The following is a 19,541-nucleotide window of genomic DNA, read 5'->3' as shown; positions in this document are numbered from 1 at the left end:
ATATATGTAAACGTACGTTTTTGTACAATGTCCTGTCTCAATAAACCTAACGTGTACAGGTTTGGGAGCTACGCAGGCCAAAACAAATACTGCAGTCATTTGTTTTATGTAATTAATAAGTCATGTCGCTCCCCACAACACACTGGGGAGTGACATGTGTGTCTATATGTGTGTGCAGAAGTGTGGCTCAGTGAATAGTTTGTTGCAGCCTAGAAAAAGGCTCCTTGCTTCGGGGCATGTCCGCTGAGTCATGTTCCCAACCATCTATAGCTCAACTGGATTACCTGTCTGTTTGGTACACTGGGAGGGTGGGGGGGGGGGGGCTATATGTAGACAAACAAGAACAACAGTCAAGAAACGGAAAACTCTGCTATTCCTTCAGAGAAAGTTTAACTGCATAAACTCTAATATTATACATATAAATAAATGCTTTTACAATGACACAATGTTGCTAGAACTAATTTGTAAAGTTAGCTTTCAGACAAACTGTGTATGTAGACAAATAGGAGAGGCCCTCTGAATCTTTAACAAAGCTGTAGCTTTGGTTTTAGTGCTTTACCAGTAGGTAAATAGTAATATTTGACAACTTAATCATTAACATTCACACTTATTAATGAGGGTGTAAGATAAACAGTTGTAGAAGAGGCCCTTCTAAGCGACTGTCAACAGCTTGAATCTTGTCTCAGACACAGAACAAAACTGATCAAGCTCCCATGAATGAATTCAACTGAAGGTGAAGAGTGTAAGCTAGGTAACCCTTTTGTAAATATACTTCAGACAGAGTCCACATATTGTCTCGTGTTGGCTTGGAAGGGGAGCTATTGTAAACCACCACAGTAAAAGATCACTGCAGAAACATGGTACACTAAACCCAACAAAATGCCTAAACCTGACAAACAGGCCTGTAACTTCAACGTGCTCTTCAACATACTTAAAACAACCACTCTGTGATACAGATTACATAACTCTGCTGCGCAAATCCCAACACAACGGCTGAAAGTTTAGTGCCAAAATCAGCACGTGCCTCAAAACCTAAAAACAGAAAAATATACCTACATGTCCAAAATAATAATAAAAATGCAGAAGTTTTATAACAGAGAGTCTTTGTGATTGCTCTCCAAGTCTCTCCTGGGTACTGCTGCTCACAGTGTACCTGGCAGTACTACTGGATTAAATAAATCCTCCTTCATATACACGTACCACATAAAGAGAAAGTATGTTGCCCCGCAGGATACCTAAAGCAATAGCAATCATCCTTTCCTGCCTGCACCTGTAAACCCTAAAGCTCTAACGCAGACGCTCAGTTTCCAGATAAAGGCTCGGTTAGACAAATGAACTGTCTGACACAGACAAAGCAGCATGTTCATCTCCATCACAGAATGTGTTGCACACCGAGTTTGCCGTGAGTAACATTTTCCCCCCCGCCCTCCTCCTTAAGAAACATGCAGCCTATGACGGGTGGAAACAGCCAGCTTCAGAGAGTTTAAATTGGATAATCTATCAACACACAAGCTCTCTTTGTTCCGTTACTCCACTAGCGTCAGACACCGTGTGACCAATCACTTCATATTTGGGCACGCTGCAATCACACTCTTGAAAAACCTCCTGTGTTAAAACATCTCCTCTGTGACTGCTTGTTTTTGTCCCCTCGTTTCTGCATCACTTGACTGTTTTTGTCCAGGTGTGTGTGTGTGTGTGTGTGGGGGTGGAGGATGTGATGTGATGGGGGCGTATGGAGTCGTGACCTCACCTGGATCATATAGAGCTGGGCGATGCGGTACTCCTCCACACTCATGGGCATGGGGATTCGATACTCCTTGATGAGCATGGTGAATCTTGGAGGAGGGGGAAAGGGGGACCAGGGAGAAGATTGACAAGGGAAGGGGGGAGGGAGGGATGGAGGGAAGGGAGGGGGAGAGGGGACAGGAGAGGCTCCGGGGCTCCTATATGTGACTTGTCAAATCACCAGCTGAAGTCCACATTGATGGTTCCTGTGGGTTGAAAGAAGTAAATACAAGCATGAGGTATGTAAGCTGTGAACATATTTTGAGAAGAAAATAACTACATCCAATCATTAGTGTTTGTTATCATCACAAAATGCTGAAGATGAACATCCGAAAATACTTCATGTCTCTTCAAACAAGGTCTCCGTCAACATCCATCACTCGAAAGCCAAAAGACAGCAACAAAAATCACTCAACACCAGCAGAAGTTGTCAGCAAGCAGACTAATTTCAGAAGCTGAGACTATACATAACCCAGGACAAAGATTCATTCTCGTGGCTCACACGCAGCTGAAGAGGAGAGGAGAGCCGGAGTATCATTCAGAACATATGCTCGATGTACAGTAGTTACTGGTCCAAGCCTTGGCACCGGGGAAAAGCATCAGCGCTCCAGCGTCTCAGATCCAAGTAAGGCACTTTTCGGGATAAACTTCTCTTCTTATACACAGGCCACAGCTCAGTGTGTGTATGTGTGTGTGTGTGTGTGTGTGTGTGTGTGTGTGGGGGGCGGGTGACCGGAGCCTACAGAGAGCACCCGTGCCTTGCCGACGGTCCCAACAGCCACCCTGTCTCTCCCAACCCTTCAGCGCTGTCACATGGGGGGCCCGCTCAGCATAAGAGGGATTACAGTTGAGTGGGGAGCATTACATAACATTGTAAGAGCCCCCTGTGCATGATTGAGGTTTCACAAATAGCAGCCTTAGAATTACACAAAACATTGTTTTCAAACCACTGGGCAGATAGGGGTAGGTGTGGACTATACATACGCAACATGTGGGTGGCGTGAGTTGCAGAAGTCTGCTTTGACCGCTAAGGGAAGAGCAGCTCTCCAGAGCCAAACAAGTACAAAACAAGATCATGACTGCACAGCACTGTACCATGTTGTAGTGGGAGTTTATCTAAATTAAATATTACAGGTGTCAGCTAAGGTGACACATTAACTGAAGAGGAGTCAATAAGGAAGGGGAGATATTCACTTGTGAAAGAATGGCTTTGTCAAAATGAAAAAAAAAAAAAAGACATGCTAGTAACTTCAGTCCTTGAAGGGGAAAACAATTAACATTTCTTCAAATTAAATCCTTCAGTTCAGACATTTTGAAGAAGAATCCCTCACCTGTAAGAACAACAAAGGTTTTAAAAAAGTGTCCTATTCAGTTGATAAAAGGCGTGTTTTCAGTGTGTATTCAGATACTCTGGCTACGGCTGGTGAAAGCACACTGGACTGGATCTTAGTCACAGTGCTGAAGAGACTGTACAGTACAGTACGTGTGAGAGGGGGCAACACCACCACCCTGGCACTGCCTGTGTTTGGCTGATCCAAATGTGCCTACACAGCGTTGCATAACCCCAATATTCACTCGTTTCTGACCTTTGGCAGCAACTGGACCTCACTCTGGCACCTAGCCATTTTCTGTAATCACACTAATCACACTAATATTCCCACTGCGTCACTTATCCAGTGAACAAAGGACAGCTTTGGTGAGGCTCCTGGTGTCGCTAAGGCCTCTGGTCCTTCGCCTAGTGAGTGCTCGCCCCCACAACTTGCCACTGAGGACACATTCACCTAATAAGCTCGCTGACGCACAGCAAAGACAAGAATGCAACTTCTCCAACTTCTTAAGTTGGAGCAGGTGCTTACTAACGGACTGGGAGGTGTTCTAGTTAAAACAGGGTGATGTTGTCTTCTATACATTTTTCATATATCTTTGCTCTACACGGAAGAACAACGCAATGACAAAATCGGAGCAGAACGCCACGTTTTGCTGAAAATATCTGCACTCTTGGGAGAGGCTGGGATAAAACTAGGCTAGCCGGAAAGGCCCGAGGAAAAGCCTGCGGCTCAGGAGCCCGAGAGGCCTCTAGATGTTAGAGCCAGGCTTTAGAGGGGGAGGTCACAGTGCTCATCCTTGTTAACAGTGTTGAAGATAAATAGCTTCACAGTCTACTCGAAGCATCGTTTAACAATGTGGCAACAGTTTGTACAAGGGTTGCAACTGATGCTGCAACAAACCTCTGAGTGTTTCTGAGAATTTCCTCTTGGCCAACGATTTTGGATGTGATAGCTGTAACGCTTTAGAAGTCCTTCAGTACGCCACAGTGAGACAGATTCTCTTACTGGCTGTACTGTTATCTACCGGAGAGTGACCACTGTGTGAATCAAAGTCCCGCCAGCTGCCACCAACTGGCTCCCCACACATGAGGAAGTGAGGCCGGGTATGTAAAGAAAGGGAGGGCAAGACAAACAGAGAGGGAAAGGAAACGAGAGAGAGTAAGCAAGAGTGACAGGCAGCATATCAGAGGGACGCCATACAGTCACAGAATTGCTCTGATGCTGTACAGGGATTTATGGTGATGCTGACGCATGCGAATTATGTTCCCAACTGCCATGCAGGATTAGAACAGTTTTCCTCTCTGCTAGAGCTGCAACTAACAATTATTTTCACTATCCATTAGTCTGTTTATTCTCTTCCTAAATGACTGTTTAGTCTATGAAATGTCACAAAATAGTGACAAAGGTCCGTCTCAATTTCCCAGAGCTCAAGCTAATGTCTTCAAATGACTTGTTTTGTCTGAAAAAACAGTCTAAAACTGAAAGACATTCAATTTACTATCATTTAAAACAGAGAAAATCAGTAATTCCTCACATGTGAGAGGCTGGAAACGTTTGGTATTTTTTTCATAAATTACTCAAACTTTTTCATCAAAGGATTTTACATCAAATTAAATTTTTAACTTTTGTTTTACTTGATTTGCAGACAAGATTTCAGTGGTTTGATTTTTCAATTCAGTTGATTAACCTTATTTTTGTGTCTGCTATTTTACTTTGGACTGCTTTCCCAACGAGGACCAGTACAAAGAAAGTTTTGCTTCAAAACTGAAGCTCAAGGATGGATTGATACTGACTTCAAACTTGGAACCTAGAAGTTTTTTATTTATGGTGTTTTACTGTTTATTTTGCATGTAAGCCTGTTGAACTTGGCATTAGCACATTCTGCAGCTGTTCTGTGGAGCAATGTTGGAGTTTGTAATATTGAGGGACAGTCAAGAGAAAATGTGTGAATGTTAAGCCTCATTTAAAGCCAATGAAATAACCAGAATAGTAGGTTGGATATGGGAAACTGTTTTTCATGTTGCTTTTTGTGGAACTTAATACTGCAACACAAGCTCAGCTGGCTCTGTTGTTACATGAAAGCCCCCTCTGCTCCATGATCCTCACCGGTATGTATGTCTGTTGTTGCCATTTGTAAAATTACCTGACAGACCCGTGGTACACATGTGAAAAACAAATGGTCAAACTGCAGGAATTCCTTCGCTTGGCAACGTTGTGTAACTTTGATTAGCACCAAGTCACTAACTCACTCATACCTGAAAGCTGTAGTGGCCCGCTGGACAATGTGTGTAAAGTCGAGCCAACTATTACAACCATTCTGATTCACAGATAGACTTGGCGTTACTGCAATACCAGTATCAGTGACAATACTGCAGCTCTGTTGCAGTTCCAGTGTAAAATATTCCTGCTCCAAACTACCGTTACTATATCAGCCTTTAAAAATCTAGTATTAGTGGACCTCTACTCTGAGTTCGAAGAGTGTCTGACTGCTCCACCAACATATTCACTGTGTATATCACTCTCATTTACATCTGTATTCAAAACGCACGCCTATCCTGAAAATGCCGTTACCTCCCTGATGGTTTAAACCTGTTTCTCTCTGACTCTTCTTCTGTGACCGATGCAGATGCTGCGCACAGCATAGGACCTGTAATGCACAATCCAACATCAGCCTCGAGAGAGTACTGGCACCATGCTTGACCCAGAAAAAAGCACTCTCACACACAGAGCTTAAAAATAGCCCGGTCACAATAATCCTAGCATACGCAAGCAGAGTGCCTGACGTTGTTTGTTCAGAGAATATGCTCATTCCCTTCTAAAAATACAGTCGCTGCCCCCCTCTAGGCAGTGACGCAATAGCAGCACACGCCACTGCACACCGCTCATCACAAAGCAGCCTGTGATGTTCCCGCTCCTGTTTTGACAAAACTCAAGCCATCGATAGCTACAAGATACTTTGAGTGGGATTGTGTATTTTACCTCTTCTCACTGCGCAAAAATGTGTTTTTCCTCTTGTTCCTTCAGTTGGATGTTTGAATTTTACTGTGCAGATTAATGTATGTGCAGAGTTTGACACTACGAGGCTGTTTTCACGTTAATCTGCTGAAAGAAGAAGGTTTCTCTGTGCTCACTTTAAATCTGAGTTTAGACTGATGATATCACAACTAGCTTGTAGCCAGGATGCAACTTATAAAAGCCTCCAGTGCACATACATACTGAGAACAGACTTTTTAGTGAAGTAGGAGACATCTTGTATCTAGCAAGATGAACAATATTTGTGAAAAAGATTTGTATATTCATAGACGGGGCACCCTGAGGTGTATATAGGACTGTGCTTTCCTCATCTGACCCTCTCGGAAATTCTGCTGATCCATTAGAGGTTCTGTGCAATCCTCCAGGCGACAGTGCAATCGTTTTAAATAGCAAGTTATGCACTTTTCAATCTATTTCAAAGCTGAATAACATCAGCTGCTGCTTCTATGGTACATGTCTGACAATCTATCATCAGTAGAGTCAATCTCCTGGAACTTTCCAGATAACACGATGCTTAGAACCACAGGAGCTATACAGACGGTGCCCGTAAACACAGTTACATCTGTGTGACTGCTAGAGCTGGCGTAAACAGCACGGCAGTAAACAACTTCTCAAAGATGTGCACATCTGCTCACCTCTAAACAGGGATACATGTCTGACCTTAACAGCTGAAACCTGTTCACTCAACAAAGCAAAGACTGGATTATCTATCAAAGACCAGAGGCTATGGCTTCCACCATAAAATCATATCTAACGTTTCACTCTGAGATCCATTTTCCTAGCTACCCCAGGTTGTCCTGTGCCACAATAATGGAAAAGGGCATTATGAACTCTGTCTGAATATGTAACATATAGGATAGGACTGAAAGCAGGTTGACCACGGGACAGAGAGCAACAGCTGGGCCTTGCTGTCAACACAAAGCTGAATACTGCGAAGGAGGTGTTGACTCACAGGAGGCTTTTTCCCAGAGGCCTTAATGGTGGCGCTTCTTTAAATTTAGCCCTGTTTTAGACAGCACCGATTTGAGGCGGAGCAACAGAGGAGGCGGTGAATCCCAGAGGAGCCAGAGGAGGAGGGGGGCAGCAGGGGTTCCCTCATGACTGACCGGAGGCAAGACCCCTTTAAAATACGAGTGGAAAATGTTAGCCCGCGGACTGCCTAAAATACCATAGCTCAGTTTCACACAGCGTTGCCTTGACACAGCAAAGACAATTTCAGCTATGACAACTGCTGCAAACACAGCTCCGTTCTTAGACAAGAACCCTCGATCGCGTTGATGGGCTTATCCACCAATCCCGTTAAAATGTCAAAAGGCTTAAGACAATGCTGTTTGTGCCGGGCTGTGTGTGTGTGCTGCGGCCAGAGCGGGAGAGTTTACCATCCACCTGTAATGACCAAAGTGGCAGCATATTTCAATACTGTACAGAGATTAGACTGTCCCATGAAGTATCTAATAAGGGCAAAAGATGAAGCATCATTAATCAGGGGTATAACTGAAATAAATATAGAATATTTGGCAGATTATTTAATACAAATTAGATTTACACTTTACAAACCCTGCTCCCCTTAGGGCTATTGAAGAATGGGGTATGTATGCTTCCCTGCAGACTAGCTACTTTTATCCTCATCTATAAATTTATCTGTATTAAAAGGTATAAAAAAGTGAGTTGGGGAGATACCCAACTGATATTAATCAAACATTTTACCCTTGAAACAAGATAATTTGTACTTCAATGGACGGAGACTATAATATTTCCATACAGTATAGGTGTATTAAGGGTGGAGGCTAGTTAACAAAGACTATGATTCGCTTTGTTTGACTTCAAAAAGGCACTGAAACTGAGAGCAAACATTTATCTTTTCTCCATATTTACAGAAGTGGTTGGGATTGTTTGTATGCTTAACCACACAATGCAAAGGAGGAGCAGGAGTGGAGTAAACATGTAGAGAGATCATTATTAAGTCTGCATGACAGACTCAATTTAAACTGAGGCTTAGCTAACAAAACAGACAATTTAGGTGGAACATAATGTGATCTCCAAACATCAGATTTTGAAATCGGTGTATCACAAAGAAACGCAGCAACAATATGAGTGTCTAGTGTCACGAAAAAAAGTAAATCACAATAAATAGTGGTGCGTCATCTTGTGCCACGTACTGTAAATTTACAGTAAACTCCCATGATGTGCCCTAGAACGAGGCCAACACTCTTCCTGTCCCTCAGGCCCATGCTCCTCCATAGGCTAAGGAGGTGGGATGCACAACCTGCCCTTGTTCTTTACTCATCATCGCAGCGCAAGGAATAAGCTAAAAATACTCGACACCCTGTGAGCATCTCCTCCATTGTGTTCCTCCTCCTTCTCCTCGTTCTTCTTCCTCCTACAGCAGCCCTGCAAGTAAGAGCTGCTTCTAAAAATGATCCCTCGTTTGCACAGGCAGGGAACCAATAAGAACCGCCATGGAGTACAGACAAATGGCGCAGTGCTGAGTACGGTGTCGTGAGGGGAGCAGAACTTTGCAGAAGAGAGAAAAAGATTCATAACCAGACAAACAAATTGTTAATCATCCGTTAACTGTGAGTCTTAGTCGGCATACAAACCAGCAAAGTCATTCTTCAGATTTATGGCAAAAGATAAATCAAGCATGTTACATCTAATTATTTACTGCTTGAAAATGTCAGAGCGATAAATGATTATAAAAGAAGCTGAAATATTGCAGAGATATCAGCTAAATAATCATAACCATAAATATAAGTTTGGATACCTCACTACATCTGCTCTACCAGTGGAAAATAAGGAAAGTTTCAGATAAGATACCCCCACAGCATGTAATTAAAAAACTACATAAATAAATCTGGTGCCGAGTGACTGTTGAGAACTTTAAGCTGCTTTAATAAGTGGAGCCATTGTTTTCTTATGCCTCAGTGGTGCTCATCAGCCCACCGTTTTCCAAAACGGGCCTGTTACATACCAACTCTATCTCTAATCAACGCCACGCTTCACTCTGTACGCCAAAATTAGATGACCTTATATGCAAATTACACTTGGATTAATCAGTTACGTGCCAAGGTTAAATCAGGATCTCCCCTCTGCTGCCATTCTCTCCCAGCGCTCAGACAGCCTAAATCAACTGCACAGAGAGAGACAGAGTCTTATGTAACTCGGGCAGACACAGAAATGGAAAAGCATCGCTACCCCTAGCACTTTGTCCGTCCCATTAGCTTATTCATGCAGCCCGCAGACCACAGGGTAGGAAATACTTTTTTAGATTTAGACAGTCTCTCTCAAACGTCACAACCAACCCCTCTCTGAGTGTTTGGAAGCAGCAAGATGCTGATTCAAATCAAGGCCCTCCCGCTAATGTGGAGCCTGTTGCTGAGTGCTGCTCACCACTGACAGCCCAAAAGCTTGGCACAAAGGCTTCCAGGAACAACAACTAATGGCTTTCCAGCATCACTGCCACTAGCAATCTCTCCCTCACAATTTCAATAGTGCAAAGTGGATTTGACTACATGAAAAACTACAGCCGGACTTGTTACTAAAGTGAGAATCCAGATAGGTTCACATGTATTAGATATATAAACTGTTTAATTTGACTGACAAATTAACCAGTTTGTGGTAACTCAACAAGATCTGTGCTGACACTGTCTTACTATATTTAAAGATGACAAGTTTAAATACATGATGCTTTTCTGACATCCGGAAACTGAAGTTAGATACGAATAAACAACGAAACCAGCAGAGCAAAATGAGACAAACCTGTCAAACTACTTCAATTTAAAGCATTTTAGATTCAAAACAGCAGCATTTTCGTGCTAATTTGTAAAGTATAGTTGAACCATATGAAATCAAGCAAAGAAAATCTAAACAGAAACCGCAATGCTCCGTCCGTTAAGTCTAACTGTAGTTTGCCACATTTGAATGAAACTTCATTAGCACTCTGACAACCGGCGGGGCAACTTTTTCGACATAACTATGTCGAAGAAAGGAAACGAAATGGATTATACTCCACCGCAAACTTGTGAAGAAAAATGTTTCGCCCGAGGCCAAAATGTATTCCCTTTCCTGCCCCTTTATCCTCTCCATCATTGCATGAACAGGGGGGGTTGCCATGGAGACACAGAAGGCCCTTTCCTTATTGGTTGCCGAGATGAAGTCAGAGTGACGAGGAAAGTAGAGAACAGACGCTACCGGGGCTCTTTCTCCTGTCTCCACTTTCACTTTTGTCAGTCTCTGTTCTTCCTCAGCACGGCTCATTTCCACTTCTCTCTGTCTCCTCGGCAGCCTGCAACGCTCATTGATTCTACTATATAGTCAACCGAAGTATATGCTTCTGTGATATATGAAGGTGACAAATCTCTATATTACAGGATGCAGGATTAAAAAAAAACTGTGGTGGGTGTGATAGACATTCGCTAAGGCACAAGTCTAAAAACAGCGATGTACAGCTTCACAGAGCTACATGCTGGTGTAAAAGTAATTTTTCTGTACAGCTAATAATGTACGTCAACTGAGCATAATTGCAAGATAAACCTGCTATCTAAAAAATGCTCTCCGCCCGATGCAATTATGATGTAACTTAACTGTCTAAGATTAACCGAGTACACAACCAATGGCTCCATTTTCAAAGATCTAGCAGTGATTCAGAGACAGAGAAAACTGATATTCAGTTTTAGAGCTGCAACAATTAGTCGATTAGTTGCCAACTGTTACATTAATCACCAACTATTTTGATAATCGATTAATCATTTCTAAGACAGAATTTTCCAAATTTTCCTAAAATGTGAATATTTTCTGGTTTCTTTAGTCTTCTCTGACAGTAAACTGAATATCTTTGGATGGTGGACTGTTGTGGACAAAACAAGACATTTGAGGACGTCACCTTGGGCTTTACGAAACAGTGATCCAGCTTTTTCACTATTTTCTGCCATTTTATGGTGCAAACAACCAATCGATTTACCTGTTGATTATTTCCTCGATTAATCAGTAATGAAAGTAATTGTTAGTTGCAGCCCCTGTTCAGTTTATTAAATTCTTGGAGGGAAAAAAAAGAGTCTTTGTGCCCCAAATTCTCATGCTCCAGCTGTGAGGAAAATAGATCTGAAACTGTTGGCAGAACAGAGGAACAGAAACAAGACTAGGTCAGAACCCCGTACATGGGTAGACCATCTATGGAACGCTACAGAGCTTTTCATTAGTATGTCGCCTGGTTACCATCAGATACCGCCAGCTTTTTTAAGATGCTTGTTTATATCTAAGTTTCTTTATTTGCATGGCACATTTCATACAGTGGTAGTAACTCAAGGTGTTGTACACATAAGAAAAACATTAAAAATACTTCAAATACACTCCATCAGATTTTAGGTGTAGACTCTATGATGCTGTTGTAAGAAGGGTTGAGTTAAGATTTAGGCTGTTTTTTATATGTTTTATATATTATTACACTTACCTACAACCTGACAAATAGTTTTAAAGCAGTAACTATTAAATTAATCATTAATGCTAAGTGTAAATGATCTCAATACAGTGTGTTTCATGTGTGTAAAATTTGCATTCATAAATGTATTTGTTATATTGCTTTTATTTTATTTACCATGAACACAGAAGTGCTTTATTAGTACCACTGGTGACGGCACACAGATCCTCTCCTCTCATGTAAATGTCACATGGCAGTCTTCTTCTGTATGTAATCATGTCACTACTCTCACTTGAAAAAATATTAAAACCTAATAAAGTGACAAATTAACACTTCTGCAAAAATTACAATCTAATCTAATTAATCTCCGCTTGTTTGTTGTTTTGGTTGGTGCAAAATGCATTCTGGGACACTAAGATTCGGTGACCTTTAGCTGACTGATGGTGTAACTTCATCACTTTTGCAACACCGCTGTTGCGGTCCAGCCAAAAATATGACAAAAAGTATATAAGAGGAGCTGTGAGAAACTAAAGAGGAAAAAAGGGTGAAAGACTTTTAAATGTTTCTGCAAATCAGCTCCGATCTCCTTAAGTTTCTGGTTTGAAAATATTTGAGTCATCAGTTCAGTAAGTAGGCCCTGTGTTAATTTAGAGGACAACATGCATCAAGGAAAATTAACTGTTGGTGAAAAGAAAGCTGCTCTTGAAAAGCTGAGACCATCTGCTGCCCTTTGGAGAAATACCTCAAACCCTCTTGTGCAGCACAAATAATGCAGTCTTCCCAAAACTGTTCTACCCGGCGACCAAAGACAGAAGCTGTCTCTCATACTGACCATAAAAGGCCATTTTCAAAGATGCTCATGGTCCTCTGACTTTGGATAACATTTCAATGGTTGCTGGGGTCAGGTTTTCAGTTCTGTGGAAAACCAGGCTTTATCACCTTGGGATTTTCTTATCAGGGCCAGAGCCTAGAAAAAATAGAAACTCTCTATCAGTCTTATACCATAAAGGATTTTGACGTTTCTCTTCCTCTCACACACATACACAGACACACCACTCTGAATAGAGACACAGGGCTTTGTCTGGCATATGGGAACCTTTCAGCAAATAATGGGCATAACGCAGAGAGACTTCCTAATAAAAGCCTGAACACCAGGGAAAGAGGTGAGGGGGCAGCAAGGGGGGGGGGGGGATCAGGGTCTCAAGGAGTGTATTTTTAGCCACCGAGAAATCAGGTGTCTGCGGCCAGTGGAAAAGAAAGGGTAGCGTGGGTAAAGTGACATGAAGCAGCGCTGTCGCTTTCATTTTACATGATCCTCGTGAGTCAGAAAGCACTGCGAGGGTTGGGGGTGGGGTAGAACAAAATGCAAACAAATATAAAATGACATATAAAGTCCATAATGACAGGAAACACACACAGTGAGGAATATATTAGTAAAAACCACAGGGATAAGAAGCAAAATAGCACAGAGATAAGAAAAAAAATAGATTGCTCTAAGCGGCACTTTCCTCAACGAGTGGGTGGTGTAAGCAGCATTTCTATTTCACAGCAAACTATGCTCCGTGCAGATTAGATTAGCTAATTCATCATATACTGGAAGGACTTTGCCTCATGGAAACACATATTGTTGCATCTCTCTGCTTATGAGCCAAGAACTTTCCTGTTAGAGAGGATGTGTGTCAGAGAGCTTCGATTTCAACTCGTGATGTGCACAAGCCTGATGAATATCACCAAACAAGCCCCCACCCCACCCATGACTTCATTTCTCCTCCATAAAATTAAATAGGGACACAAGAAGGCGGTTGAAAAATAAATACAGTGGCTCTTTGGAATCCACCCACATCACCAAAAAATTTGGTGACCAAAGTGATGGAGACATGATGCAGGCCTGCACAAACCCTTCCTCTCTGTCTCATTTCCCAGACAACACCACTGTAGGAGCATTAACAGCGATGTGCCATTCATCAGCTGGCTCATCAGGGATGCGTGGGGACAGGTTGTACCCCTGTTGTCCCTGTCAACAGCTCAACACCAACATTAGCATCACCTGCTTTGTTCAAGGGAGCTGAGGTGGGAGGGTGGGTTGAGAGGAGAAGGACAGACTCTGTGAAGCTCGAGGTGCGGAGGAAACACAATGTTCCATTCAGTGCTTGGCTGGCGCCCAGGTGCATGATGGAAGCTAGTTTAAAATACTGTCATGATGCCTGATTGTTCGCTCAAGATGAATTAAAAGAAATTTAACCAGCCAGCTGGCAGCGTGTCCCTATACTCCGCTAAGAGGACATCATAAATTGTAAAATATGCACTTCAAACTCCTTGGGGTGCCTGAACAACTGAAAAGGCACCCATTATAATCTTTGACTCCCACAAAATGTTACTGGGTAGTGAAACTGTTTGAAGTTCCTTTGGGAAACTTTTCAATCACTTAAATAGGGATGAACCAATCAATCCTCCAACCATCAAAGTTTGTCAAACATTCACTCTAAATTCAAGATTGTCATTTCTCATGAACGAGCTGATGGAGGATACTGATAATGCAAAACATACAATCCCGTTTTCCACAGAGAAGGGTCACGACCTGATCACTCAGACTAGTCAAGTCAATTTCATCTAAAAAGCCCCAAATCATGACTCACGCTTCACGCTCTTCACAGCATATGACACCTGACATATCAACAGGATTGGAAGATATGTATGAGGCCCAAAAATCAAGAGTGCATACCTAATTTTAAAGATGTGCTGCTATCTATAAATATTGTTACCAATAACAGTATAGCAGGTAACATTTTATGCTGTCAATTTTGTTTCTAGCCCTTAAACCCTCGATTCAGGTAAGAAAAAATCCACCCACACCCAGAAATACTAAGCTGTGTCCTTAAATATCATGAACTTATGTCCCAACTTCTTATGCAGATTATGGTTATGAAATGGTAGGTTTTGCTTTACTTTTAGATATCAATAGGTTTCTTTTATCATGTCAATATTCAGATTCTTAAATTACTCCTAGAGCCTGTGTACACTGCACAACAATAGCAGTATAAGCCCTACAGCGTGCACTGCAAAACAAACAGGAAGTAATTTTCCTCATCTATCCATCATCATGATCTAATTCCATAGCAGACGTTTGAGCTGAGTGCTGGAGACCCACACGATTCATTTGAATGGAATATTCTAGCCTTAACAGTCACATGTTGTGTATAATCTTATCTCCCTTCCTGATTATTCAAATCATATGTATTCTAGGAAAAACACTTATGCCTGAAAACCGATCTGTCATACATTAACAGTCAACAGAGTTGCACATATCTGAGAGGACAACCTTGAACAACCGTTTACCTACAGTAGTGCCACTTCCTGGTCTAGTGCTGCTAACCAAACAAGCTAACTGAGTCATGACCTTGACAGACAAAAAAAAAAAAAAAAAGACTAAAGGAGATTTTACAAAACTGCTTTGTTGATGATTAAATACTTTATTTCATTACAGCGTGGTGTTAAAAGTGGTGGTAAAAGTTCTTAACCAGAAAATGCACCCAGAAGTTGTTAAAATCCCCTCTAGTGCTGTCAGGGCCCATAAAAATCTGTCTCTGTTGACTGTCAAAGAAATGACACCAACAAGACATGAGCCTTTGTTACCGGGAGTTATCAGCTCCTGGAAAAAAAAATTATTTAGACTCTACAGTCCAAGATAACATGAAGGGCTTGTTGTGAATCCAGTTTAATACCTACACGCTCATTTTAAACAATTGCAGTCCCACATTACATGCCAAGCTGTGGAATAAATTGACTTTTCTAATATCCTAACAAAGCAATCACAGGACACTAATGGCTAATGAAACAACAGAAACAAATTGCATCTAGTATGAGAAATCAAGCTGCTCCATCATTGAAACTAGCACTTTATCAGTTAGACTTTACTGCCACCTTGTCTTGGGTGGGAGTGACAGTGATTGTGTGTAGCTAAATGGTGGGTGGGATACAAGACGCAGGAGATCAGCATGCAACAGGATTCCAAAATAGTCCACAGTCTGGTCTGAGCAAAGAGCCAAGACTATACTCCTCTGCTTCAATAACTAAAGTGAATTACATATCATGAAGAAATGACACAAACTAATACACATGTATGTCACAGTAGCCGAAGCCACACCAAGCTGAAGCTTCAACCTCATTTACCACCTTGTTAACTCTCCTCTAAATGCTTAATTTGCCTTATTTTACTGTGCTTGTACCTGATGTTTCTCTGCTCTTCCTGTGTCAGCAATCTAATCTGATGATCAGCTGAAATAGTACAAACATAGATGTGGTGAGCAGCTGCATACGTCATTCAAACTTTAACTAACAGGAAGTGCATCTTGATTGTGTTTTCTCAGCTAAAATGTTATTACTCAATGACTGTGCACATGTCTGTCACCTGTATTCTTACAATGTCAGGATTATTGACTTATTCTGCATAAGCAAGCGGAGGGGTTGCGGTAGGAAAACAGAAGAGCCGTCAGATGTAAGAAGACGACGATGAAAAAAAAAATACTGACCGAGATTCCACGCAGGGCTATGAATACTTGAACAAGACTGGGACACATGCTCGCAAGCTTCAAGCTCCTCTGTCAGGAATTTTCCACTCCATAGTCACTCAGACATACAGCATGTATTTACATATTCTCACAGCGTCTTCCTCCTGACCATCAGGAGGCTGTCAGGCACTCCTGTAATTGTATAACATTAGTGGAATAATTTTAGTCTTAGGAAAGAGACCTGACTGACACGAATGAGCGGACATTAGCATAGTATCTGGATGCGGTTAGAAATTATTATCCTCATTTATCCAAAAAAAAAAAAAAAAAAGGTCATGGAAGGTGTTTACACTTTTGCTTTTTTTTGTTGGCTTAAAAACAGCATCAGATCTGCTTTCAACAACTGTGATGATCAGGAAACACAAAAAAAACTTCACCCACCTCAAGTAAAAATACAACTGTACACACAATTGACTGATTCATGATTACCTCCACTCTTAGGTCCATTAGTTGTCTGATAGTGCATCTGTTTGTCTGGTGTGTTAAGTGAGACTGAAAGCTGAGACAGCCTTCAGTTTCTCAATTACTGTCTTCTTGTAAGATTCTTTGGCGTAATGTAGATGCATTAAAACATAACCCTCCTCAGACATGAAATGCTCCGCCACAGAAAAATTTTAATAACTGATTAAAAACAGAAACTCCATGTGTGGTTGAACCACGAAACTCAAACAACTTCAGAGCTTGACTGTGTCAAACCTCAACAGGAACACAGCTGCGAATACATTTGAAATCCCAAAGCTACAATTCAAATCTTTCAAGAAATAACTCATGCAATCTTTAAACTCAATGAATATTTGAAATGTGTTAAAATAAATTAAACTTTAGATTTTCACTCGTTCTAAATTGCATTAAGCATCAACCTAGTTTTATTCAGCTTAGCTCAAAGTTACTCAAAACAACAATAACACCACTAGGCAACAAGTTGCTGTAGGTGTAAATGATTAGAAAACAACAAGCAATTTACGTAAAGATTTTGTAAAATATCAGCTACACATTAAACTAAGAGAGTGCTGCCAATACAATTTGCAAAGTTTAAACTATCCAAAAGACAAACATGAAAACTGTACATGGCTGCAACAAGTCTGTGCAGTTCTGTTACACCAATTGTACTTTAATCTGCTCTGATAAAACAAAACAAAACATTAAGTACAAACTAACATAGTAATATGATTTTGTGTTCAGAAAGTGAGCAATAAATAGAAAATCTTATTAAATTACATACAAAATATGAGCCTTGCATGTTACTGGACACACCCTGCCCACGTAACGTGATTTGACAAAGGACCGTTCTTTTCCTCGTAAACATTTTGACACATGTAGCATAATTACTGCTAATATGTTAGATCAATATTTAACTGAAAGGGAATGAAAACTATGGTGCCTCTTTAATTTTACTTAAAGTTTCAAATGTAAGAGTTACATTTCAACACCAACGGCAAAAAGTGGGACAAAAAAAGAGACACTGTTTGCATTGTCAACAAAGCGCTGCTCATGTACCTCTAATGTGTGTTTGTGTTTGGGGGGGGAGAGGGGGGAACTCCCCCATTAGAAAACTGGTTAGGCAAATATCTCGAGGAATGAGGAAGATTTGAATGCTGGGTCATCTGTGATGCTGATGCCGTAAGTTCAAGCAGACTGCCCTTTAATTATCAGAGCAGCTCTTTAGCATCAGCAAAATATATTTAGACTTTACTTCCTCATGACATAAATGAACGGCATGAGAAAATGTCCTGCTGCGGCACTTTTGCGTGGTAATCGTTAAAATCAGCTACAGGAGCAGTTATTCATGTTTTTCAGATCAGAAATGAGGAACATAAGTAATGAGTCTGTCTAAAAGTAAAAACCAAACTGCGACTCAGAAGAGAACAGCGTGTGCAGAAAAAAGAACAGACTGCCGATAATCAGTGCAGGGAAGACGGCACGAGATCTAATACAAATCGCACTTGTAATGGGCTTCACCGCCCCCGTTTCTGTTGTCATTTAACTTCAAAAAACATGACAAAGCCAATGAAATCATTAAGATCACAGAGCAGCTGATGCTGAGCCGATTACACAACAACGCTCACAACCGTTATGACTTCAAGGAGGCAGGATGCAGGTTTCAACATGTCAAGGAGGAATTACACCCTCTGTGTGCACATCAGTACAATATTCTTCAGGCTCAGAAACAACACAATAACTTATCCTGGTATGTGAATCTTGTATTTCTTTCTCTGACAGCCATGCGCAGGCCAGATCTTGTTCTCATATTGAGCAGCACATACATATAGGTCTCAAAAACTAGACTTGGGTTGCATTGCTAAATCAAAGATGTACTGATGTTGGAAATAAAGCAGAGGGTCACAGCTCCTGCACTCCTGGCAGAGCAATCATCTGGACCACAGGCGCCTCAGCGTTGCCTCAATGAGTCACTCGGGCCCTGCTGAGTCAAGAGGAGTGACTCTTGATGCTGAAACTCATGGAGTCAAATTGGAGTAGGAATGGGCAAAGGGGACGCAAAAACAAGCACGTGGCGTGTAGGGTTTTAGTCAAGATTGAAACAGGCAGAATGCAACTTTCAGGTGTAAAGATTTGAGCTTTCCTTCCCTTCAAACAGTGAACCTAACAAAACCATGAGAAGTCAACATACTGTAATTTGAAGCTGAGTCTTAAATAAATTCTCACACCTGAGTATTACTGGAAAATGTCTCTGTGAAAAGCACACACCGAACCCTGAAGGCTGAAAAATTCACTCTGTGTACTCCTGTGGTTTCTATTTTAATATGCTATTGCAGACAGTGTATAATAACACCAGAACAAGCTTACAGCCGCAACAGGAAGACTAACATTTCATCTGTTTTAACACGCATGCCTGTGTGACAGCCACAGTAGGGGCCATGGCATGAGCGCAGAGAAATATGCTGCACTTCTGAGTGCCAAAAGAAGAAGACAAAGTTAGTCTAGACAAATGTATTGGCGAGTTACAACAGCACAGGGCCTTATTGATCCCCTCCAGACATGTTTTAAGATGTATATAAATTACTCTGAATAATAATGTGAGTATAATATGGTTTTTCCACAAAGAATGTTAAATTATCTTGTTAAAATCCTTAAAATGACTCCTTTTCCCTCATTAAAAAAATCCAGAATCTATGAATATGTCAATATTTTTCATATCAGAAGTTTAACTGCTGGACACAAGATGTCTCCTACTTCACTGTAAAGTCTATTCTCAGTGTTTGCGCACAGCAGGCTTCAACATCACACTTGCTTAAGTTAAATATTGGACCAGAACTGGCTCCAAACTAGTTGTGATGTCACAAATCATGCTCGTAGGCCCACCCTTTAAAAATGGATTTTCAATGAGCACAGAGAAACTTTCCACTTTCAGCACATAAATGTGAAAACAGCCTTCTAGTGTCAAACTCTGCA

At 41.3% G+C, this 19,541-nt stretch overlaps 1 protein-coding gene across 3 annotated transcripts in view; it reads right to left on the bottom strand.

Moving 5' to 3' along the window:
• LOC121903229 (membrane-associated phosphatidylinositol transfer protein 2-like) overlaps positions 1-19,541 on the bottom strand; it is a 46,006-nt gene that overhangs the window by 25,106 nt on the left and 1,359 nt on the right. For all 3 annotated transcript variants that reach the window (XM_042420064.1, XM_042420060.1, XM_042420061.1), the window contains exon 2: positions 1,751-1,991. In XM_042420064.1, the coding sequence (XP_042275998.1) occupies positions 1,751-1,828 (78 nt within the window). In that variant the 5' untranslated portion in view covers positions 1,829-1,991. The remainder of the gene's footprint in view (positions 1-1,750; positions 1,992-19,541) is intronic.

The sequence above is a fragment of the Thunnus maccoyii genome, chromosome 9, assembly GCF_910596095.1.
Source record: "Thunnus maccoyii chromosome 9, fThuMac1.1, whole genome shotgun sequence".
In the NCBI taxonomy this organism is placed as follows: domain Eukaryota; kingdom Metazoa; phylum Chordata; class Actinopteri; order Scombriformes; family Scombridae; genus Thunnus; species Thunnus maccoyii.
This window is presented reverse-complemented; position numbering and strand designations above follow the sequence as displayed.